This window comes from Chamaea fasciata, unplaced genomic scaffold, assembly GCF_029207755.1.
Source record: "Chamaea fasciata isolate MVZ Bird 193981 ecotype frontalis unplaced genomic scaffold, bChaFas1.0.hap1 SCAF_1, whole genome shotgun sequence".
Lineage (NCBI taxonomy): Eukaryota > Metazoa > Chordata > Aves > Passeriformes > Sylviidae > Chamaea > Chamaea fasciata.
The window spans coordinates 133183909-133209196 of record NW_027094086.1 but is presented as its reverse complement, the minus strand read 5'-3'; the positions used below and the strand labels follow the sequence as shown (position 1 = coordinate 133209196).

The 25288-nt window shown below is 35.2% G+C and overlaps 1 protein-coding gene across 1 annotated transcript in view; it reads right to left on the bottom strand.

Annotated features, from left to right (window-relative positions):
- Positions 1-9172: 9172 nt before the first annotated feature.
- The window catches only part of STAM (signal transducing adaptor molecule), a 29787-nt gene continuing 13671 nt past the window's right edge, over positions 9173-25288 (bottom strand). Inside the window, exons 3-14 of the mRNA XM_066198544.1 lie at positions 20919-20994; positions 20732-20827; positions 19990-20136; positions 19738-19828; positions 18545-18737; positions 18132-18226; positions 17297-17385; positions 15607-15694; positions 13150-13204; positions 12670-12823; positions 12007-12182; positions 9173-10854 (exon numbers count right to left, since the gene is read on the bottom strand). Of these exons, the coding sequence (XP_066054641.1) occupies positions 10605-10854; positions 12007-12182; positions 12670-12823; positions 13150-13204; positions 15607-15694; positions 17297-17385; positions 18132-18226; positions 18545-18737; positions 19738-19828; positions 19990-20136; positions 20732-20827; positions 20919-20994 (1510 nt within the window). The 3' untranslated portion in view covers positions 9173-10604. The remainder of the gene's footprint in view (positions 10855-12006; positions 12183-12669; positions 12824-13149; positions 13205-15606; positions 15695-17296; positions 17386-18131; positions 18227-18544; positions 18738-19737; positions 19829-19989; positions 20137-20731; positions 20828-20918; positions 20995-25288) is intronic.

Here is a 25288-nt window from a genome sequence, read left to right as displayed (position 1 = left end):
TTGGAGTCAGAACACAGTCCAAAAAGGCTTGCCTGAAACATCCTTAAATTTTGTTTGTTTTAATAATTCTCCTGGGTGAGATGTTTAATTACTGCACCTATAGCAGAAAATTTCTGTAAAACTCTTGAAATTACAGAATATGCCATAACTGATTTCACTCAAAGGCCTGGTTTACTTTAGACACAGACAGAAAATACTGGTTGGTTTACAAGAATTGAGGGTTTCTAGGGATGAATCCTCTCCATACAAAGCATGTGTGTCCTCCTAGAAACAAAGCTTTTTTATTAAAGATGCATTTATTTGCACAAAGTCTTCTTCCTTCTTTGTCTCTCCTAATTGCATCATTCACCTCAAGTTCTCACTTGCTTTTTTTCTTTCAATCTCTTCACCTTTCTTAATTCCTTGAGACTCTGTCCCACATGTCATGCTCAATCAAAGTGAAGTCATGTTTTGCAGTAAAGAACTAAGGATAGGGATTAAAAACATTTCATGATGGTCTCTTGCTTGTCAATGCTATTCTAAAATAGAAATTACCCAAAAATATTACTGCTACATTCCATGTTTTGCCAGAGATACCTTCAACAGCTGCATTTTCTTTTCATTTCTGCAAGACAAAAAAATATTACAAATAAAAAAGACTGAATACTTGTACAAGGTATGGATAACTTGTCAAGTCTAGTTTAGCTGAGAAATTCTGACAAAGTATTTCTGGGTAATTATGACAGACTGGATCTGTAGTCAAGGTCTATTTAACAACACAACATCCCTTAAAGTTTTGTATTGAGAGTCACAAGCACTGAAAGACTGAAAAATCAGTGAGGGAAAGATTATTATCCATACAAAGCATATTCCAAAAGGTGACATCTGTATCTATACCTGAATACAGAATTCTCCTATCAAAGAAGGCAAAGATCCTTTCTTACCAACTTTCTCAAATGACGTACAATCTCTTTTAGTCTTGTGCTGCAGATACTCATCTTATGCAGAACTGATTATTATTCTTAATAGAAATTAACCCAAGACAATTGTACCTCAGGGGCCAAGTCCTCTATTTTCTAAAGGACTTTGTAACCCCAGTGGAAAAAGAAAATAGAGAAAATTTTTGATATTCTAGTACACTCTGTGTACAGGGCAGGCTTAAATATTCTGTGAATATGTAGACAATGTTACAGCTGAAGGATCCCAGAGTTTAAGAGAGAATCATTAAAGGGAGATTTTTTCTGGCTTTGTTGATGGGAAAGATTTTTAAGCCTACAGGATTTACTGCTGTGGAACATGCAGTAGGGTTGCCGATAAAAACTTCTCTGGCAGTGATGAGCCAGGAGATCACATTCCTTAATACAGCAATAGAACATTAAAAAAATAAAATTGAACATGTAGGAGGTCAACACTGTTTTTACCTGATTGCTGCCTACATGTGAAACTTTATTGCAATGTAATAACAGTTTTAACAACAGTTAAGAACAGGTTGTCCAGGGAAGTTGTGGATGCCCCATCCCTGGAAGTGTTCAAGGCCAGGCTGAATGCGGTTCTGAAGTAGTGGAAGTGTCCCTGTTCATGACAGGGGGTTTGGAACTAGATAATCTTTAGGGTCCCTTTCAACACAGACCATTCTATGATTGTGTGAATCTTAAAAAGAACACACGGAGTATGGCAAACCACTCATAAAATTTTATGAGGGACTTGCCATACATACTACAGTATTTGTGTTTCTGAATCCTGCAATGAATAAAATTAGCAAGTAGGATGGAATCATCAGCATGTATTACTAAACAACTTGGAACCAAACTTTGTTCCCCAAGAACAGAGGTTCTCCTTTCCTGGGTTGAAATCTGGCCAATTCCCTAGGTGAAACTGCATCACTGATGAAGAGAAAATAAAGTGAATAAGAAAGCAATGATCCCAAGTTAATGGCAAGGTGCCGTGTAAAGAATACCTGATATACCAAAGGGATATTGGAGAAACATGAAAAATACAAAGCCCAGTTACATCCATTGTGTGACTGAACCAGTGATATGGGACATAGTACTTCAGACGTTAAAGATCAGGACTGTCTGCATTTCAGAAACAACGTAAAAGGCTCCATAAGACACCTGCATTATGTAGAAGGACAGTCTGCAGACTGGAATCATCCAGAGAGAGAGAGAGAGAGAGAAAGAAAGAGAGAAAGAGAGAGAGAGAGAGAAAGAGAGAGAGAGAGAAAGAGAGAGAAAGAGAGAAAGAGAGAAAGAGAGAGAGAAAGAGAGAGAAGAGAGAAAGAGAGAAAGAGAGAAAGAGAGAAAGAGAGAAAGAGAGAAAGAGAGAAAGAGAGAAAGAGAGAAAGAGAGAAAGAGAGAAAGAGAGAAAGAGAGAGAGAAAGAGAAAAAGAGAGAAAGAGAGAGAGAGAGAGAGAGAAAGAGAGAAAGAGAGAGAGAGAAAGAGAGAGAGAGAGAGAAAGAGAGAAAGAGAGAAAGAGAGAAAGAGAGAGAAAGAGAGAGAAGAGAGAAAGAGAGAAAGAGAGAAAGAGAGAAAGAGGTTGCACGTATGTGTATACATGAAATTAATTAGATTTATGATTAATCATTACTATTTCTGGGCATGCTTGCTGTAAGGATCAAGTATATGGAGAAAGCATATGAAAGGAGATAACCCTTAGGAAATACATATACTACATGAAACTGAATATATTTAGAGGAGAGCTGGGATTTGGACTTTCTGCATTGCTGCTGCAGTACAGGATTCCACTGAATGCTGCTCAACTCAGTGTTGCTCATAGACATGCAAAATTGTTTCATGCTACCTTACTGTCTGTCTTGAATAAAGAAGCTTATGATCAAATCTGGTGTCAATTTGAGCCTCATGGATGGACAAATTCAAGGAGTGTACTTCTTGGAAGAGGCAATTAGGAACTGGTCTGAGCAACTAGGACACATAGCTGCTCCCTGAAGTGATCAGTGGGACTCTGAAACCTTGGAAGGAACAGCTAACATTTACAGAAGGCCTTGATTATCCGGAAGATAAGAAGTGCTCAAGAGTGGAAAGCATGTCTGTTTTGAAAGAACAAGCTCAGTAAAATAAACTACTAAATTAAAATCACCTACTTTATACTTAAGTGAACAGGAAGAGCTTTTGATGCTATATCCCAGTAGATATAGTGGAGTGTCATTAGCCACACAATCAGATAATTTAATCATGACTCCAGAGAAGCTGCAAGAAACTGGCTAAAAAGTGAGATTGTGGACTTGAATAAAGTAAAAAGGTCTTCACTAATTGTTTTGTCTCACCCCACCAGAAGGAAATTGTGTTTGTCTCTGAACAAACACACTCCTAACAAGAATTTTTTAGACACCACCCATGATTTCTCTGAAAAAAACCCCAACCAATTTACTTGAAAGTTTCAATAGCCCATTTGAGTGAGATGCTCGGTCCTGATCCTGTGTTCAAACTCGGGTTCAGAGAACCATGACTCCTCTGCCATTCGCTGAAGACTTCCGTAAACCAACATGTTCTCATGAAAATCATTGTATTACCTATAAATCATCAGGCCATATGATTTTTGCTGAAGGATTTACCTAACCATTCTTCAGTATCAGCTATGACAGTATTTCACAAGGCAAAGAAAGACTAATTTGGGGAAATTCTCACAAGTCCAAAAGCCATTAAAACCAAGGGAATAAAATGTTCACACTCCTTTAGGCAGCACAGTAAATTGGGACCATCTCACACGTAGACTGCAAAATAAAACACATCTGCATAATCCAAAAGTACTTGAGGATGCATCAGTCAACAGGGGTGAGCTGGAGTCAACTGGCTAGAAATAGATCCCAGTGTGATTTTAGTAGCAGTCAGACCCTCATTAGTAAACCAAACTTCAAAACTTGAAGTGGTCCAGGTATGTCTATATTGAAGGGCTCCATTCCGTGATATGTGTGCTTCCTGTAGGCAGAAAGTGGTAAACAGAGACACTGACCAGTCAGAGTTTGTGCTGCTGAGCAGTGTCCCAATGACAACAGGCTCTTCCAAGCACCCCCCATGTTCCCGCTGGATTCTGCTCCTCTATAAGGGTCCAAAGCACAGCTGCCAAGGCAGTGGATGTCACCAAGTCTGGGAACATGGGGTGTAGGCATCACGCTGCACTGTTAGCAATCAAAGGTGCATTCATAAGGACTCAAAACCAATGCCTAACAGGGTTAAGCAAAATCAAGGCAAAATATTAGGTGCTACAATCACCACATTCCTCATACATCAGAAGACTGTATACTAAAAATGCTCTAAACCTTTAAAATACATATTTGCCTTTTTTAGCCCTATATGATTATCTGCATTTCTGCTTGTTGCCCATGTACACTTCAAGGGTTGATGTGAATTTTAAAAAGTGCAAATCAACCTTAATCAGTGGAAGTTCTCACACAGGTTCTCTCACAATGGCTTAATTCACATTTCTCACTTAAAACATAGACCACAATCAGTATCAACAAAACCAGACTTGACTTAAAATAATCCAGAAATTTAAATGTACAAATATTGTGAGAGAGAAAAAAATCTTTATCCTACAACAGAATAGAATAAGATTTCAAAAACTAGCCACAGTAATAAGACAATTCATTAAGGTCTCCAGCTTCATAAATGTGATACGAAGTAAGTGCTATGAACAGAGATTATATATGAACCAGTTCTTCAAAAGTTTAAGAGTTGGTTCCAGCTCCTTAAATACAGACTGATGCTTATATTACCTCTTGCCCAGGTTCATGGCAACAGATTTTACAATAAATTTCAAATAGTATAAAGCAAACTCTCAAAATCTATTTTCATCATAGGCATGTCAACAGAAAGGCCTTCTATGGAAAAGAGACAGGCAGTAAAGCAAACTCAACATTAATTGCCCCTCCCTGTTCCAAAATAGAACAAATTTCATTTCTACACAATCCACAGGACTTTTAATTTTGTCAAATGAATAGATATACCCTTGAAAGACACAAATTATCCTACTGAATTAACCCACAATCCACATAACCCCTTGTCCTAAGGGGTTTGGCTCACATTTTTAGGAACAGACCCTAAAAACAGGGCAGACTGATACTGCTGCCCACCGCTCCCAAAGTCCCATGGTGTCTACATTGGTTTAAGCAAGAAATTTATGCTTAACATTGTTTTAAGAACACAGCATACAGCTGTCAAGTCTATTAAGCTTCAATTCTGACTGCATTTTAATATTCACAAACCAGGTTTTAGCCTGATCTTCAAAACATTTCACATTGATCAAAACAGTAAGTTCTACACTATTTGTGTTGCTGTCATCAGAAATGGAATGAACTGTCAAGCTACCATAGAATCTGCTTATTCATCTGTAACCAAATATATACATAAGACTGTACAAACACAGTTGTTTTCATTTGTTCTTTAAAATCCCTTTAAAATACATGCTGTATTTACCAAAAGATAGAGGACATACAGCATACTTGAAATAAGGTCTACAAGGGATTATTTGGGTTAGCTGAAGGAAATCAATGACAGATTGTTTTAAAAGATAATGTAATTTATGTGTAAGCATCAATTAAGAACAAAAAACCCACAAATCCTCCCCAACCATAACAATCAAAAACCCCACCTCCAACCCATCTGAAACCAGAAAATTTAAATACTTCTAACAGACCTTGCTTATTGTATCACACAGTCTCTCCATCAAAAGAATTGCTTTTCAGATTATTCTTGCAGAACATTTATAAATTGACTTTGCAACATAATGAACTAAATACTCCAACTTTAATATTTTGCATTCATACCAAAAACAATTAACAGTTTTTACAAATAGTGTTATTTACTAAAACAATTCTTGTACAACAGTGCAGTATATCTAAATATATACATATGCCAACATCAAAGAGAGCATCAAAACAAACAAAGCCAAACAAAAATACACTTTGCTACTGTGTACACTTTATTAAAACCAAAGCAGACTGCAGCAGGTTTTTCTTTTTCATGACAAAGACAAAAATTATTTGGATTCCAGAAGAACATGCAGGATAGAAAAAAAAAAACTCCTACCACCTTTTTGCCAAGGTAGCAGCATGAAAAGGGAACTTTAGATCTGCAATTTACATTGTAGCAAATGGAATGTTTTTAAACACACCCATCCTAATTTAAGAAACAAGGCTTCAAAAATGCACATAGTGTTTTTTACATATTGAAGCAAAAAGTTCAAATGTCAAGGCCTTCTCCATGTTTTCCTATGGTGTTGAACAGTGTATGTATGAAGGTCAATATTCTTCACTGCAGCTGAAAATGAGAAAGGAATAGCTGTAGTGTGGAGTTGATAAGCTTTACTAAGATTGAATAACAGAGTAAAAATGATTCTGCCTGCTGTTGGCAATGGAGGTTTTTGTAAAGTTTATTCTACCTTTTCCTTTAAAAATATCTCTATCAGTTTTTAACTGGAAAAATTATGCTCCCTTGTTCTTCAAAACAGACACATACATGTTCTCCAAAGGAAGGTGCAGTTGTACATGTAATTCAAAGTGCCAGTGTAGCTGCTCTAACTAGAGATATCTTTTCTCATTCTGTGAACCCCAGCAGAAAAGGAATAAGGTAACACCTTTGTACATAAAGACTGCACAGATATCTTTGAAATATGAGTGAAAAATAAAGTGATATTAGAGAAAATTCTAAAAAAATTGGAGAATGAGGTATTAAGCAGTTCTCCAGTGTAAATCTGATGTTCCTGCCATCTAGAGGAAATCAGAGAACTATAGTAGCAGCCTAGATTTGATCAGCAAAATATGTACATGGTATTAAAAGCAAATCTATCTCTGTTAAATCTAACCATTTGCAATCTGGCAGAATTTTCTGCAGTTCAAATTTATTTCAGTTCCCCCTGCCTCAAAATTCATGAACAGTAACTGTACCATGAAGGCAGTATGTTGCTCCACACCTGTTGAGAAGCATGCAGGAATTCTTAAATTTTGCTCCTTTTTACTGCTGTCTCTATGTGCTTTGGCAAATGACATTACAGACACACCTACACAGCACCAGTTACTAAACAGAGGTGGGCAAAGACATTGTAACTGTTCCTGCAGCTGCACACTCTGGAACCCACTGCCATGACATCAGTACAGAAAATTTTAACATAGTAGCCCAGGATTTTTCCTGGGAGGTCTTACAGTAAATCTTGACACCTTTGTTATGCCCACATAAATTGAGATGATACATATGGCTAAAAAAATTTTGCTCACAGAAGTGAAATGTACAGAAGGCACTTTCCAGAGTTTCCTCCAGTTCATGCTAACCAAGCCACTGAACTACCCCTTCTGAAGTTAATTAGAATTTTTGTATTCCTTAATGAAAGGGTAAAGTAAAAAAGGGTTATACAAAATATCTTGAACACGTTTTAGCCTTAAAATGACAATTTACACGTAAAGAAACAAGACATTCATAAATCAGGTCTTCTATTGGAACTTGAATTACACTTCCAATGATTCCCTACTTTCAAATAGTTTACATTCTGACACTTTATTTAATTGCTGAAAAGCTTTTTCACACAGTAGCTGTACGTGTACTTTCCGCTGTTCACTAACATTTCAGTGTTCAATACCATAGTAAAGTAGAACATAAGTGAACTTGGCCAAAACAATGCATAAACAAGGGATCTGAGAATAAATCATGGCAGAGAAGCACCAGCAATGGCATCTCCAGGTTCATGGTAACAAACCAGCAGAGAGGAGGTGAACTGAACTGTCAAGAGAGAGTATGAGAGGATGACTACAGGAATTCATGCAATGACAGCATCTGGCACAGTAGGAGAAGGCATCACTTCAGAGTATTGAGCATACAGGGCACAATCAAGCAGGAAGACATCTGATAAGAAAAATCAACATGAAGTAATACAGTTCCAAATTCAATTTAATCTGAAAATTGCACATTAAATGGAAAATGTAGGTTGCAAGAGAAACACTAAGACTCAGAACCTAAAATTATAGTGACCTATTCCACCAGTTAGACAATGAATTCTGTTTCAAAGTCAACTAAAATTCCCAGCCTGCTACAGGAGATACCTTAGAGCAGCAACTTTAAGACAAGTATGAAGGAAAATAGAAAGTGTCCACCTTTTTTTTTTCACAACTTTCATCATATTGAATTTAAAGGGGCACTGAATTTTAGCGAGTGGTTTTTTTTTTTGGTCATGATGAACATGAAAGGTGATTTTAATTTACATAAAAATGGATGAATAGCCAAAATAAGCAAGTTGGAGAGCAGAAAAACTGTGATACACATACGGTTTCAGTTTCAAATGAGAAACCAGGATCCAGCATTTCTGTATATCAAGGAAAAACTTCAAATATTTTAAAAACAATGACAAATTACTAACAAAGTGTATTTTTTCTGAGTCATTTCTGTACAGAAGTTCCACATGCCCTTATTAGGGAACGTGATACAACATGTGAAAACCTAGGAATACGATAGTTAATATCAAAAAGACTATATTGATGCTTTCAAGCTTCTCCTTGAATCAGGGACTAAGAACAATGGAATTTTTTTTTTTCACTTTTGTGTATAAATTATACATTTCTATACACATTGAATATCTGATTTTGGAATAAGATACCTAATGCATACAGAGAACACTATCTAAATTATACTACAAGTCCTTTTTAAAGACATCATTTCTTCAATCCATAAAAAGTCATCCATGACACAGTATGTCAGATTGTTGTTTTTTTCTTTAGTATTTCTTTTCAAATTCCACAGGCTTTTGTGATGACACCAAGTACTGAAATAATTCATGACAGTTTGCGAGGATGCTTGAAAATTTTAGAGAAAACAAGTATGTGAAAACCCTAGCATTAGATCAACCAGCTGGCTAGAACATCCCCAAATGGAATAGATCAACCTTGGGCACATTTTGTAACCACCCCAAGTCAGAAGTTATGCAAAGCAGTCATCTGAAAGTATCTGGCAAAACACTGATGTTAATTAAAATAGTGAACCAAAGGCATGTTAGGTAACTGTGAACAGATGCAGGAGTATATGGAATAACAGAGCTCATTTTATAGTGTAATGTACAATTGCAACATTTAATTCCAGAAGCATCACACTAAAATATAGTACATAAAACAAACAACTTCTGACATACACACAGGACTGAAAACAGATCTGATGTTGAAGCCATCTAGTATTGCTCTAGTGGAATTAGAGCTGCTGGAAAAGACAAAACCAGGTGAGTCACTAGATGGAATACAAACACAAAGTAACAACACTCTTTGTACAAGAAACTCTGCTCAAGCACATCTGAAATGCTGCCTTCCGTTACCATGTTTCTTTTGCAGCACCTCATCTACAGAAAGAAAATAACATGCTTTACAAAACCATGTGGCTGAGTTACTGAGGAGCACAAGGGTTTAAAACAGGCTAATGCACATTGCTGCAGAAGAGAATTTAAAGTAACCCAAAAGTGGATTTAGATGAGATGCCTCATAAACTATTCAAACTATAGAAGGGCTAATAAACTCAAATGGTACAACTGGAAATTGAAACAGACGTTTAAGGCAGAAGTGTTTGTGTTAGAACAGTAAACAGAACAAATTGCTAAGCAAGGCCACAAGAGATAAAATGAAGCCCTGAAGGTTTGTTCAGAAAAGTGATTTACATGTCCATAATTCTCCATGTTCTAATTAAGAAGAGTTGAATAAAATAGTGTAATTTATGTTGTGTGTTCCAGTTTAAAACACCATTGTTTCTCTTTCAAAACTATTCCTCTGTCTTTCTTTGGTGTAATCTCTACCAACACAGAGAGAATACAGTTCTGGCTCTCATTTAAAAAAAAAACAACTTGGAAAAATAAATTACATGCTTCCCATGATAAAACGTAAGATCCTGATCTGTTTCATGGTCCCATGATATGTTTAGCAGCCTCTGAATAGTAATTTTAAGTTAGTAATTATGTCCGAAGCAGAATCATAATTTGCTGTTATCCCCCCAAATCATTTACTAGTTAACAAGTTTACTTTGGTAGATAAGCTATCTAATACATGATACACTTGTGTTCAATTCAAGAAGTAGTGAAACTTATCTAAGTTTGTAAATTCATACATAGATCTTAGCTTGTAATTGTAACCATGATATGCAGAATTACTGTTTTTCCTGCACTGGAAAAAGACATTGCATCTGTCTTAAAACTAGACAAAACTATGAAATATGGTTGTCAGTTCATGATTAAAATAAAATGGTAAAGCAAATTATTTTTAAACATAGTGTTAAATATATTCACATGACCACCATAGTTATACGAAATGGGCACTACTGCAATCACACACTATATGTACATAACATATATGCCACAAGAGTTTGCAATGGTTGAGTTTTCACAAACTAGCCAATTTAACCATACATAAATAATCTTGTACCAATTTTTAGGCATTTTAAAAGGAATTAAATTTCCTAAATATATCAGTTCCTCCGCAAAATTAAAAAAAAATCCTAAAAAGTCAGTGCAAATTGAACTTGTTCACCAAGAGAGATTCTTATTAAGCTGAGGATAAACAAAGTTTAAGAGATTAAATGAAGAAACTCATAGAATCGTCAACCACCTTTAGCAGAGGTTAAAGAAGATTAGGAATCAGAAGTCCTGGATCCTATAGCAGAGCCTTCTGTGAGTAACTATGCTGTGGTTGTTGAGGTGGTGGAGGCTGTGGTTGTTGTGGAGGTGCTTGCTGACTGCCTGCTGTCTGTGGCAGAGCTGTAGGCGCTAAGTTATAGTTTGGCACCTGGGACATATTAGTTCCAGCATTCTGATAAGCAGCAACATCAACAGTACCAGGTGGTGGACTATACACTGAAGGCTGGTTAGAGTAGGTACTTCCAGCAACAGAACCAACCATTGCACTAAAAAAAGAAAAAAAAAAAAAAAAAAAAAAAAAAAAAAGAGAGCAAAAATATTTAAAGTAGAATTAACGATTTGCCAACATAAAAGGAAAACTTTATTGCTTCTTCAGCTGTTCTATTTATACACACAACAATTTCTAACTCAGTACACATTTCTTATTTAAAACTGTAGCCAATGAGTATTCCCATTAAAACTCTAACACACTCCTCAGATTTAAACAAATAACAGACACTCCCCATGGATTTAAAACTAGACTATGAATCTGTACTTGTTTTATTTTAAGTTGCAACGTGGATTATCATCTATCTTCCATTCTGTTCATGAAAAAACCCAAAACCCAGCAAACTGTTTTAAATAGCAAAACAAGTCAGATGAATATGCAGGAACTCACTTTAACAATGTATGCTTTACTATCCCAAATAACTACCTTTGAGGACAAAGACTAACAAATGCATTAATGACTCAAGATGGATGTCTCTCCCAACTTTTTAGAATAAAATTACTTTCCACAGAGAGTAAACAAAAACAAAAACCCCAAACAAACAAAATCCAACTAACAAAAACTCAAAACTTTTTAACAATATAGGTAACTTAACCACAGTTTAGCATCTTTGGCCATCTACCCAATGCAGAAAGCCTCTTTTAGCTTCCTTATTTGGGCTTTATAAGCTTTAGAAAGTATTCATAGCCCATTTCTTTCCCAAAATTAGCAGTATTCTCCCCATTCTTCTGTTATATTTGACGAAGGAACAGTAGAAGATACACTCTCAGAAATTATGCAGAGCCAGCCAGAGTGGCAATTAATCTTCATCACTAAAAGTATATTAAAAGTTACTACTACTACTACTACTACTACTAAATCATGTCTGTATAATTTTCTCAATGTTTTATATAAAAACTATAGATCTATATAAATTACATATTTCATATACAGAAAATTAGAAACTAGATAAAATTTAAAAAACAATAAAAAACTTATGAAGTTTGTCAGGAATTGTTACCAAATACATGACACCAATAAAAAGCACTCTGGAAATGATTGCACTGAAGTATTTTTCAGTTGTGTTTATTATAACTATACTTCTGTAATTTAAAAAAAGAGGCTCTGTTTAAATTGATTTAAACTTGAATAGAAAAATATTTAAAATTACTTTGTGTAAGACGTCTGTGCAGGCTGACCAGGAATTACTGAGCTGGCAGATGGAGTAACTGTGCCTTGGCTGAGAGAAGGGAGCTGTTCTGAAGGAAGATTGTAACCTTGAATGTGGCCCATCTGTGCACTCCCTGCCACCAAATACGCATTACCTTGAGTTTGCCCCGGATAAACCTAGGAAGTTAAATAAAGCAATATTAGAAATAAAATACAAGAAAATTTTCTATTTAATATCTGACTTCGGAACTCAAAGACATCCTCTCAAATCTTTTAGCTTCTTTTTCTTTTTTAATATCAGGGAATATCATTTAGCATTTAAATTACTGAAGTTAAAATGGTAATTCTTTCATAGCATCATTTTCATGTTGAATTATCTATGAATAGATGAGGAGAAATTGTACTCTTTTGGTTGTGCCCTGGCAGTTTTATTTTTTAATTTTATGCAACTTAAAGCCCAGGATGGGCTTTTTCCTTGATCAAAAGGAACTGAACAGAAAAACACTAAAAGCATTAGAACCCACAAAAGGAAAGCATCTAAAGCTTGTAGCTAAAAACAAACATTTTTATTTGTTCACATAGTCTGCAAAAAAACCAAGAGAAAACACTGCTCGTTCAGTGTGAACTTGATAAGGTCAATGACTATTAAAGGTTACATCCTTACCTGAGAGCCAGAAACACCAGATGACTGCATGTAATACTGCTGGTTTTGTAGTTTTGCATACATGGAATACATTGGGTCCTCGTTCATCAATTTGTTATACAAAGAAAGAGCCTCCATTGCTTTAACATTGAGCTCTGAAAGTTCTGAATGTTTCCTAGAAAATATATTTTTAAATTTAATCTACAATTTAGATAATTTTAGTATAGGACAGACAACACAGAATAATTTCATGAGGTGTGTTAAGTAACATTTTCTTACTGTGAAGTGATGCCTGACAAGTGCCAGACAGTCAAATGGTACAACACTATAGATTATTGTGTGAGTATGGGAAAAAAAATCTTCAGGCCTCTTCTCAGAGAAACTACAAATAAATACACATATTTTCTTTGCCACATAAATTAAGATATTATCAAGTAATAACTCTGGTATTTCTAAGAATGAATTTTAATTTCGATCAAAGCACATGACATTTCTTTTTACCTGTCTATATCCTCCAATTTTTCATCTATGAGAGGTCCCATCTGGTGGCACATTGCTAGAATAGAAAGACATGAACAAATTTCAGAGTATTAAACACTTCCATACTGCAAAGTCAGAAAGCAATAAAAAATTAGATATAAATAGATGCTAGTCCAAAATTTTTTTAGTTCATTACTATAATCTGTATGTCAAAAAGTTTTCAATAACAGAGATCATGAACAATTTAAGAATGAGACCCAGCTAAAATTTGCAGTAGTAGTACAACTTAAAAAGTATATTTTAAAATAAAAATATAGTGAAAAACCCCTACATTTAACATCCAGGAAGTATAAAACTGAAACTATTTTGCATAAAAACATTCAGGTAAATCAAAAGGTGATCTCTTCTTCAAGGAAGATTTGCCACTGCAACCTAGATCATGCGCTCATCCAATTTTACTACAAAAAGACTATGAAAACAATGAAGGAGAAAACTGATTGCAATGATTCAATCATCTGCACATCAAAGACACTAATAGCACATTAGTCTCACTAGAATTCTAATTGGTGGAAGGGGGTTTTCCAAACCACTGATATGTGCAAAAACCAACACAAAAGCTTATCAGAATCAGAATGAAAAAGCATTAAAATAAACAAAAATGCACAGCATGCCTCCTTTCAGCACAAGGACACAGGGCTCATGTAACTACCAAGCAAACCATGGCTAATTAGCAGAAAGGCAGAGTTTGTCAAATGTAAAATAAACAGACACGGAAGCTGAAAGGGAAATTTTGCATATTAGAAATGCAGAAGATCCTGAAAATGTCTGAGCCATGAGTGAAAGGACATCATTATTGAGTTCCTTGAAGGCAACTCCAGGTGTATGAGAGGGACCCATCTGCTTCTTTGAACCTGGGATCAGTAATACATTGGCAGAAATGCTGGGAAAAGATGTAAAACCTGCCGAAGTTCTGCCTACTTTTATGTATAGCATGAAGTGTGGCAAAAGGCATGACAAGGATTGTTTAGATGTCTGTTAACATGATGAGTGCTCTGCTGCCAACCAGAAGCCCTGGGCTCCTGAACACATTAGGATAAGTTCTCCAATTCAAAGGCATTTGTGACAGGGCATGTGGATGGCAGAAGAAAATGAAGTGGTTTTTCTGTCAAATATTGAGCAGCATCCGCCACCACTGGTAGGAACCAAGGACTCCAAACACATCTATAGCAAAATTTTCAGAACCTATGCCAAAAACAGTTCACCAAAGACTAATAAAGTATAGAGCAAGTAACCTTGAATTAGCATTGTAGAACTATATGTAGCCATATGTTTAGCAAGTGCTGCAGCAGGTAGCTGGGGAGTAATCATCTGACCACACTACTCTTTCAGATTCTAGGAGCAGCCAGACGGTTCATTATAAAATTTTGCATTGCTTTAATGATTGCACAATGCATTTTGAAGCAACTCCTAAAGTAAGCCATATCTGTAGGCTGGTTGGCAAGCATACCTTTAATTTCTCTGCCTCTGTCCTGGACCAGATACAGGCAATCTGCTTCTTAGACAACAGCCTCTATAGCTATATTTGGGACTTGAAAGAATAAAACCAGTCATATTTCTTTTTACATCTTTAGTTTCAGGGGAACTAGAGTATGTGTAGACATGTCACTGGTGCGAGTTCCTAAAACAGGATTCATTTACAGACATGGTGAACCAGATGGGTATGGAAAGATGGGAGATATCTAAAAGTTCACAAACCTATATGCATTTTTAATTACCTTCTACATAAATGTAGAAATTGCCATTTTCTTAACAAAATTTGGCATCATGTGAATTGCCAGTTTAAGCCTATGTTCTGTCTCATAATCAGGAAGTTTCCTTTCTTCCTTTTCCAAATTCCATTCCAAAAATTTTGGTGCATCTATCAACCTAGGTAAAATGATCTATAATGCCTCTATGAAGAGGCAGTCTGAACAATTTGACTCTAAAAGAGTAGGATAATTTGTAGCATTCTATGAGGTATTTGTTGATATGTAACTGCTCCAGAAATACACATGCAAGTGAAAAGCATGTGGGACATCCACAGGTCTATTCCAAACATTTGTAGTACTTCTGCCTCCTCTCATGGAATCTTCCTGACACTCCTTTCACCACTCATGCTGTGCTACTCTATGAAGGGAAAAACTTATGGATGAATATGATTGAATTAAGTATTTATGTGTCTTGAAAAGGAAAATAATACAGGAAACAGTTTTCTTTAGAGAAAAATAGTCTTTTTTTAAGTTAACATTCTGCACTTTGATCTCGTAGACGTGGGAAACAAGAAGTGAGAAGACAATTACGGCTCAGGCACTTTTCTCAGGCATGCTTCTCACATGCTTATGAAGCTGAAGTAGTTTTAGCTTGGTTTCAATTTGCACTGATACAGATAATTACCAGTAAGGAAAACAACAATGAAAAAAATTTATTCCTTTTTGTTACCCTCGAGATGAAGCAATTCTGGGAGGTCTGGCTGGTCATCAGATGGATCAGCACTTTGTAACATCTGCAATAGTTGGTCCATTTTATCCTAGAACACAAATTGCATAATTAGGGCAAATGTGGCAGCAAGGGAATTAGCACTTCCAGGATAGGAAACTAAAGCAGCTGTTCATAACAGCCATTTTGATCTCTTGGCACTTGAGACTCAGTAAGACTAACTTTAAGAAAATACAAATGACACATGCTACCTTATAAGAATGAAGATGCTTGAACAAAGAAAAGCCAAATGAGTAAAAACAGTGGTAACAAGTGGAATGTGCAGAATACTCCTTCATTCCTAAAACTCCTTCTAAACATATATTATTTTATGAAGAGTTCCTGTTCTTCCAGCCTAGTAATTACATATGCAATACCACCACCTAGTGGGATTAGTGGAAATGTTTTGACAGAACACATCCAGAGAGTACTTCAAAAAGTGAAAAACAATTTTAATGCATGAAGCCTATTCAGTGCATGAGCCATGCCATTACCAATTTATATGGAAGTGATGTTTTAAGATGATGTTTGGAGGCACTTCAGGATTTACTTCAGAATAAGTCAAGCCTAAGGAAGGAGTTTAAGTGCAATCCTTTTATAATAAAAACATCAAAGGTTAGAAAACAAACAGGCATTAAGTCTTTGAAAAGTATGTCTTGGCATGTAGTATTTGGGTAAAGTACCAAAAATATTACACATAAATTATTTTTAATCATTTATTAGCTGAGCACTATCAAATAAATGGACTTTTTCACACTGAGTTATATAGGTTGTATGATAGTAGAAAATAAAACCATGTTTTGTCCTCCTTAAAACCGGGAAAGGTGGTTTACTTCCTTTAAAATTATACTGGGGCAAATTTAAAAACAAAAGAAGACACTAAAACTAAAATCAACAGTGGACTTACAGAAAACAAAAGCTGGAAGGCACCTCAAGGCAGGCCTCAGATAATCTGTTTCAGCACGTTACAAACTACTGTCTCTTGGGAAGAAGAGTTTTTGAGGTGGGACTTAAATAGGACTTCAGGAAGGCAGTAACTGATTTCTCATTTCAAAAAACAATGACAGAACCCGAGCTGAGGTGGTAAAAAAAAAAAAAAAAAAAAAAAAAGGGCAGAAGAAAAACTTCCTGGACTGAATGTTCCTGGAAACCCCACAGGATCACTATGGTGAAATTGTAAATATCTTAGTAAATATTACTTACAGAGGAACAGAATTTCAGGCTTTTCAGGGACAGAAAGAGATCTTTTAGTCTGAGGGTAGATGTGGTGGTTATACTGGAAATAAACCTAAGGGAGCAGTCAAGATGGGTATCTCTGTAGTATCCTGAAGTACTTTAGGCAAAATTTGAAAGTAGATGTGCCACTCAACACTAAGATTCTAGCTTGGAGGTAAACAGATGTACAACCCCCAGTAGGGCCCTAATTGGAGTGCAGTACCAAATTCAGTTTCAGAAATTCCTAAGAACTTCAAGACTCTTAAACAAGAGAATACAACAGATTTTTTTCATTATTATTATTATTCCTTAAAAGAAACCTCTGCTTCCATTCTCTTTTTATCATATTTTTGAAGTACAAGATGAAAGGGTAAAACATCACATATTTAAATGTCGCAGCAGTGCATTCAGTACCAGTCAGTAGTTTAACCATGCTTACTTCATCAATATAAACTGGTTCTGGCTCAGGTTCTATTGTCTCTACTTGAACTTCATCACTGAATTGCACTGTTTTCTTCTCAGCTTTCACTGTAAGGTAAACAGCCAGATTTAATTTTATAAAAGAAAAAATAAACAATTACATAAATATTATATAACTAGTATATTGCCCATGTTCCTTTCATTTGAAATCTCTACTGTGAAAATTTTAAAAATTAGTATTTTATTGACATTTGAAAGGCACAAACCTAAATAATTTCCCTATCTGTAAATCACATTACAAAAAAATAGATCAGTTCACACAAGCTCAGCAGAAACATGTTTTAGCAAGTAAATGGCTTTGTCATAGTCTCCCTGCACATAACATACATATTAAAAAATAATCAGGATAAAAGAGTCAGAAAAAATTATTGGAAGCAATAGGGCTAACAAGTCAAGTTTAAGATAAAACTGGTAAAATCATCTATGACAAACTGAGCCTTCTTTTCTCCAGAGCAAAGTACACAACCGAAAGGTCTCAAGTTTCTCTATTCCTTCTTCACCAAATCCTATATGGAAAGCATCTCGTTCACTCATAGCACAAAAAAGCTCTAGGTGTCAATGGAGTGATTCCATGAGTCTCAAAGAAGCTGCTGACAAAGACAGCAGCATTTTCTAGCAGAAGACAGTTTGGGCAACCTTGGTCTGACTGTTGTTTGTGGTAGCATAGCAAGGGCTCCTCAGTTCTACTCCAATTATCACATAAACTTGCAATTGAATTGTATCATAAGGGAAAGGAAATCACCCATGAGCCATGGCAGGGTTAAACATATATACATAAATGTAATGTTACTTACTCATTTCAGGCTCAGCAGAAAGATCAGCTGTTACAAAATTAGATGGAAACAATCCTATACCCTGATGAGTTTCACCTTTCCACCAATTTGGATCACTAAAGGTTAAAAAAAAAAATAGCCCCCATACATCAGATATCCCATTTTCACATGGAACTCTCCTAGGAACTGCACAGTAAAGGCTTTTATATTACTAGGACAAAAATATAATTTGTATATATGCAGAAATCTTTACACAAGAATTTTTATGCAAATACATTTATTTGTAAAAAAACTAGGAGATAACAAAGTATTTAATACAAGAATACATTTCCATTCATTGTATTTCAAGGTATGCTTCTACATAGAAGATACAATCATTTCTAGTTAATTTTTGCAGTTTAACATAATTCTAGTAGGCATTCTATATAACTTACCTGTCATCAAGGATAGTTATAAGTTCTCCAGCTTTAAAAGTTAGTTCATTATCTTCAGCAGCCTCAAAATCATAGATTGCACGAACCTTTCGGCCCTCGTGCTTGTGGTTTGTTAAAAGGCTTGAAGTGCTTGGATACAAACTGGAAAGTGTTGTTTGCTGTTGCCTTTGTTCTTTTAGTGACAGCTCAATGGCTACAAAAGAAGAGGTACTCAGATGAAAATTCCCTATATAAATGTGTTGACTGATATGAAAATTTAATTCTGTGAAAACTTTTAGTATGATTCTATTCCTGTTGCATTTTAATGACTTTCTGTCTTTCTCTTAGAATTAACAGTAAATAACAAAGAGAGAGTAGAATTCTGCCTATGGGTTTACTGAGGCTTCCAACATGGACAGGATGAATAAACAGCATTTAAGCACAAATAGAATAATTCCACAAAGTCATCCAATTTTTATTATTATATTATTGTTATAACCTTGAACTGATGTAAAATATTTACCTTCTTCCTTTACATCTTACACTGTGTTGAACTTTTCCAGACTGCTTGAAACATTAAAAAGATACAGCTGTTCCAGAGCACACTGGTTGTCTGTTAGACAAGAGCCTTTAGCCTGGATTCACGGAATCAGATTTACACAGATTGGCTGAGGTTGGAAGGCACCTCTGGAACTCATCTGGTCCAATCTCCTGTCCATGCATGGTCACCACAGCTCACTGCCAAGGACAACTTTTTAATATCTCCAAGAATAAAGACACCATGACATCCCTGGGAAACCTGTGCCAGTGCTTGGTCACCTTCACAGTAAAGTCCCTCCTTAATTCATAATTAACAAAATTATTTTTGCTTAAACAAGCAAAAACTTGCCCTTTCCTTTATTTTCCTCCCTATCATTCTTTGAATAATTTCACATTTCTGGGTCATTTTCAATTAAGCTTAACTGAACATAGAAGTTTCACTCATATTAAACTCAGCTAAATTTTTCAGAAAAAAGATGGATCATATTTAATAAGGGGCAGGGTAGACACAAACATTATGAAACTCATGCAGATATACTTTTGAGACACAGATCTCTTTAACAGTAGACTTTGGTGGGTTGACTATTGAAGAAACCATTAATAACACATACAGATTGGTTAATGTTCATTTAAATAAATCAACACGCATCATGTCAGCAAAGAAATGCACTCACCTTTAGCTAAATCCTCCTCTTCCTTTTTGGTAGCCACTGTACCAGGATCTTTGGCAACTAGAGCTGGACTTGCTTTTGCCTGTTCAGCAGCCTAGCAAAAAGTAAAAGATGTAAAAATGAATACAACAAAAAACTGACAGTGCATTAAGTTCACCATTTTGCTTTGTATTCATCTGCTGTATAAAAATCTAAAGTAATTGAGAGCATTTCACTCCTCAAAGAAAAGTTTTATTAAGACAAAATCTAATATACCTGTGAACCAATAGCTGGGAAAGTAACTCCTTGCTCCTTCAGATTTTTTATCATAGCAGATATTAAACTAAGCTGTGGGTCATTCTTGAATTCATCAGTCCATTCCACCATAAGGGCTTTCAGCTTTTCACAGACTTTTGGATGACCCTGCATGGACAGTAGAAACTAGTTAAATAATGTAAGAATCTGATCTTAATTTCAAGTAATTGCATGTTACTGTCAATATAAAACATATAGACACTTTATTCTGTAGTCAAGTTTAACACTCAGTCTTTATTAGAAAGGGAGAATACATCAGTATTGTGTTTGTATCAGTACAGTATGTGCTAGGCCCAAAATAAGTAAAATAAGATTACATAAAAACCCTGTTTTATCTCCATTTCATCATATTTGTTTTTAGTATTTTACTGATGTTATTTAAAGTGAAAATATTTATTCATAAATATTTATAAATTATTTATAAATTAACATGCCACACCTCCCCCAAAGAATACCTATGTTTACTAGTATGAAGTGGCAATCAGGAAATTCTGAGAGCCACAGCCTTTACAGCAATCTTCTCTCCTTTCCCTCCCCTGTCTTTCCAGTCTTCTAAGAAGACATTCCATTCCCACTTCCAGATTACCCCAATGCTCTATCTGATTCCACTTAGAGGTGAAACGTATAAATCAATGCAATAAATCAATGTAGTGCACTGATTTATATGTTTATACATACCTTTTACGTATACGTTTATACATACCTTATTCAACACATTGCTTACTTCACTGGCGAAATCTCTTGAACAGACTTCTAAATGAAAGATTTTGCCACAGTTTGATACACATGCTCCTAGAAGCTAATGAAAGAAGGATTAAAACTTTGAGATTTTTTTTTTTTTGCAATATAACTTTTCAAGAAGAAAATTAACTACATTAAAAAGGACCTACTGTTAATGCTTGCATAGCGACGTGTGGATCTTTATGATTCACTCTCTTCATAATAGAGCGGAGACAGTCTTTAGGCCTAAAAAACACAAGATAGCTTTAAAAATATGTAATGGAATGAACATTTCCTATTGCACACACGACAATGCTGACCACACTAACAGGCAGCAACACCTCCTGAACACCATGAATAAATTATTTAGTAGCTTATAATTTAAAACAAACACATTGAAAAATAAATTAAACACCATGAACAGTTGTAGCCATTTCTATCTGTAGGATCTGTAGCTCTCAATTTTCAAAACCTCTCAGTAATTTATATTACCCTTGTACTTAGACCAAATTACTGTAAATACTCCAGAAATGCATAAAATCCCTTACAATTAGAGAACTGGAATTCTTTGTAGTCCATGTACCTACTCCTCTATATTTCAGATATATGTGAAGCTTACAGACTGGTGCAAAGAAATCCACAAAGGAGAGATTTCGTAATCTAAACTTCTGCCAAGAACAGTAACAAACAGCTTGTACTGGAGCAGAATTGGTTAAAAGGGCATTTCCTTCCTTACTGATTTACCAACACCCTTTTGCTACTTTTATTTTGAATTACCACCATGTTCCTCAGAGTCTCTTTTAATCTACAGAATAGCATTTATAAAGGAGACATGTAATGAACCAATGATTTCTAAAAAATCCTGTTAGACAATCAACATCAAAGTTTCAAAACAATTAAATATAGAATTCAAATCTTACCTATGTTGTGGTAGGTAGAAATAACATGAAAACCAACTTCAACAAGGAATTTGAAAGGGGATTTCAGAAACTTTAGCACATTAAAATCTATGTGACTTTCTGATACTTTGTTCCATCTATAAAATAGTGGAAAGCTGAGCCAGGCTGAGGTAGGAACTACCATGGGCATACAACCATTATCTGGTGAATAGCCCTGAAAAGATAACCCTGGAAGAGGGTAAGTAGAGAAAGAGGAAAAGAGGAGGTAAATCTAAGCTAAGAGATTTTATTCATTTATGGAGTTTACACATTTATAGCACACTTGTCTTTGGAAGCAAAGATATTTTTCTGTTGAACTGATACCGAAAAACTAAAATGAAACTCAGGTGTAAGTTACACTACTGCCTGGCTATACTATATTTGGCAGTGTCTACATTTTACAGAAATGTCCACCTCATATTTAGTGGCACTAATTATAGAAAGTGCTGTCACGCAGCACAAGTACATATCATTTAGTGTATACCTTCATATACCAATTATTACAGATGAAGGCTTTAAGGCAAGTACTACCTTTTATCTATTAATTACCCAAGACTTCTTTATTTAATTGAGAAAGAATACAGGCTAAAATTGTTAGAAATAACTGCTTTCTTTAACCATTAGTTTATGAGTAGGATTAACAATGTGATATGATTGCAAGCTCAAAAGTGCTTGCCCATTGTGAAGCCAGTGTTTATGAAGGCAAGGTGCAGGATCAAGAGCTTAGCAGTTCAGGAACAGGACCATTAGCCTAAGATTTGTTTTTACAAAGGAATCCAAAGTCTTATTAAAAGTAATGAGAAAGTCTCAAAGCCAAATGATCATCCACATGTTTCAAGTACAATCAACTTGTTCATATATTTAACAGAAATGATCAATACTTGAGTGTTAAATGTTTTTGAATACTCAAATGTTTAAAATAAGAAATCTTTTGATTACATGTAGATAAAATAATCCAGGCGTAGCAGTCTTTAGTCACACAGAGTAAGAAAATCTATTCTAGACAGGCCTATAATTCTTATTTTTACTTCTAATTAATTCATCATACAATTTAGTGAGTCAATTATGAGAAGCACTATGCTGAAACCAGAAGGAAGCATGCACTCTATGAGTGTAGAATTCTATCTACTGATTAGGCATCTCTCCAAATCATACTATACAAATATTCAGCCACAGTTCTGCTCCAGTGATGTTATGATCAGAATTTCAGAGGCACCACAATGAGTAGTAATAACAAATAAGGAGGATGAAATTATGACAAGATACAATAGAAGCCATGTATCCTATGTGGCATCATATGGTATCATATTCCAATGCATAAAGAAAATATTCACAATGAATCTCAGGTTTAGCTTTAGAATGTAGAAAAAAAAAATCTGATTGTATTTTATTTAACAAGAACACAATTAGCAGCATTTGAAATCTAAAATACTACTCTGTACAAAACATTTCAGATATGTTCAGGAATTTATTGCTCATTTACAGTCTAAGGTCACTCTGTGGGACTCAGCTTTCCTCCTTGCTCCTTCAGAAACAGGCTGATGAAAAAGCTTCCTGGTCAGCTAGACAGGATGCCTGTCTAGGATTCCTATGCCTGCTAAACATACACTGCAGTTACAATGTAAAATGCTACTGAGATTGTGTAATTTGAGGGGAAAAACTGGAAGACACGTGGGAAAACTATCAAGTAAGCAAGACAGAACAGCAAAATTGCATGAACAGGCACAAAGACAATCAAAGAAGAAAGAGCTATCCAGAACACTGACTTACTGAGGTAGTGATTAATCCTTAAGGAATCAAGACAAAGTTAGGCAAGCAGCAATATGGACAAACCATTTCTCAATAACAATTTTCCAATACCCACCCCCAACAGACAGTGCTGCAATAACATTTCTATTTTCTCAACCCTTGGTGTAGTCTCTCAGCCACTGACTTCATTTTTTTTCAGCCATCATTTTTTTATTCAATAACTTTTATGGAAAAAAACTGAAGTTGTAACAGTTTCAATGTAGACTGATTTGTCTTGTGAAATAAACAGTTCAACTGTCTCAAAGCCAAATGCAAACACGATGAGAGTTAGGAACTGGCTAGCATTAAAATGACTGAAGAAAGGGAGGCACCTTTGTTAAAATATACCATACCTGTCATTTACTTTTTCCTTTATCTGCTTAAAGAACCATTCAAATTTTATAATGTTATTTTATTCTGAGATGATGAACTTCAGATTCAGTTTTGTAAGCATTTCCATTGCAGAAAAGCAACATTATGCAAAATTCTATACCTTTCCTGTAGTCAGATTTAAAATGCCAATCAAATATACAGTCATAGAATATCCTGAGTTGTAAGGGACCACCAAAGACCATTGAAGTCCAGCTCCTGACCCTGCAAAGGACAGCCCCAAGAATCACACCATGTGATTTAAGTTTTTAAAATAAACAAGTTTTCAAGAATGCTGTACAAAACCAGGAGACAGAAAGGATTGCCTCTAACAGTAAAACCTTTGTTTTACCAATGTTTCTATGTTTAGAAGGCAATTTACTCACTGAGCTAGTATTGGCAAAAAATAGGATGCAAACAATGCGATGTACAACTGCTGAGCTGTATGAGTTCCTAAAGGAAATTCAGAGATTAAAAAAAATGTGTTGTCTCATCATGAGACAAATTTTAGATCATCTAAGAACCTGATATGTGAAACATGCAGAAAGTAATAAGTTAATTCTATACTACATAGAGTAATATTTCATATAGGCCATTGTTAACAAGCCACATTGTTTAAAATATTGACATATTTTCTGTCTTTCCTGTGTTTTCTATAAAAATTCTAATAACTCTAACTTTGAAATTCACACAAAAAAGGGAAGTAGTGAAAGAGAGGGATTCAGTGGAATTCTAATTTGCTAAAATTCCATTTTAGTTGTTTGGATTAATGGAATCAAGATAACATTTTCAGCAATTTGTAATTGTTAGTATGGAAAAGTATTACAATGTAAAAAATAACAGTGGCAATTATGTTATGGAACTGTAACTAATTTATCTCACGAGAAAATGCAACACCTTTCTAGCATAACAGGTTTCCAACAATTAATCTGGATGCCAACAAGTTGGCAGACAATACCAGAAGTGCTACTTAATGAATAAGTGTTTTTCTAGGCTGCTGTGGCTTCACGTGCAAGGCAATCCACATCTAGAATGTTGCAGGATGCAATGAAGCTTACAGACTGGTACAAGGAAAATCCACAAAGGAGAGATTTTGTAATCTAAACTTCTGCCAAGAACAGTAACAAACAGCTTGTAATGGGAGCAGAATTGGTTAAAAGATTAAAGCTGACCCCAGTTAAGAAGACTTGCATCCTTATCAGAGGAACTTAAACGGCAGGAGAATTTTAAACAGCTAAGAATATCTCATTTAAACTTCCTAATGGGAAGCATTGTCTTGGTTTACCTTGCTACTCTATGACATAATCCATCAAAAACAAAGAAAACCCACTCTCAGCAAGTTTTAACAGAATCTGAATTTAAGCAACAAGTCAGCTGGCAGCCTATTACAAGCAGGATAGATATTACAAAATTTCAAGTCTAGCTTTTCTCTTACAAAATAGTTT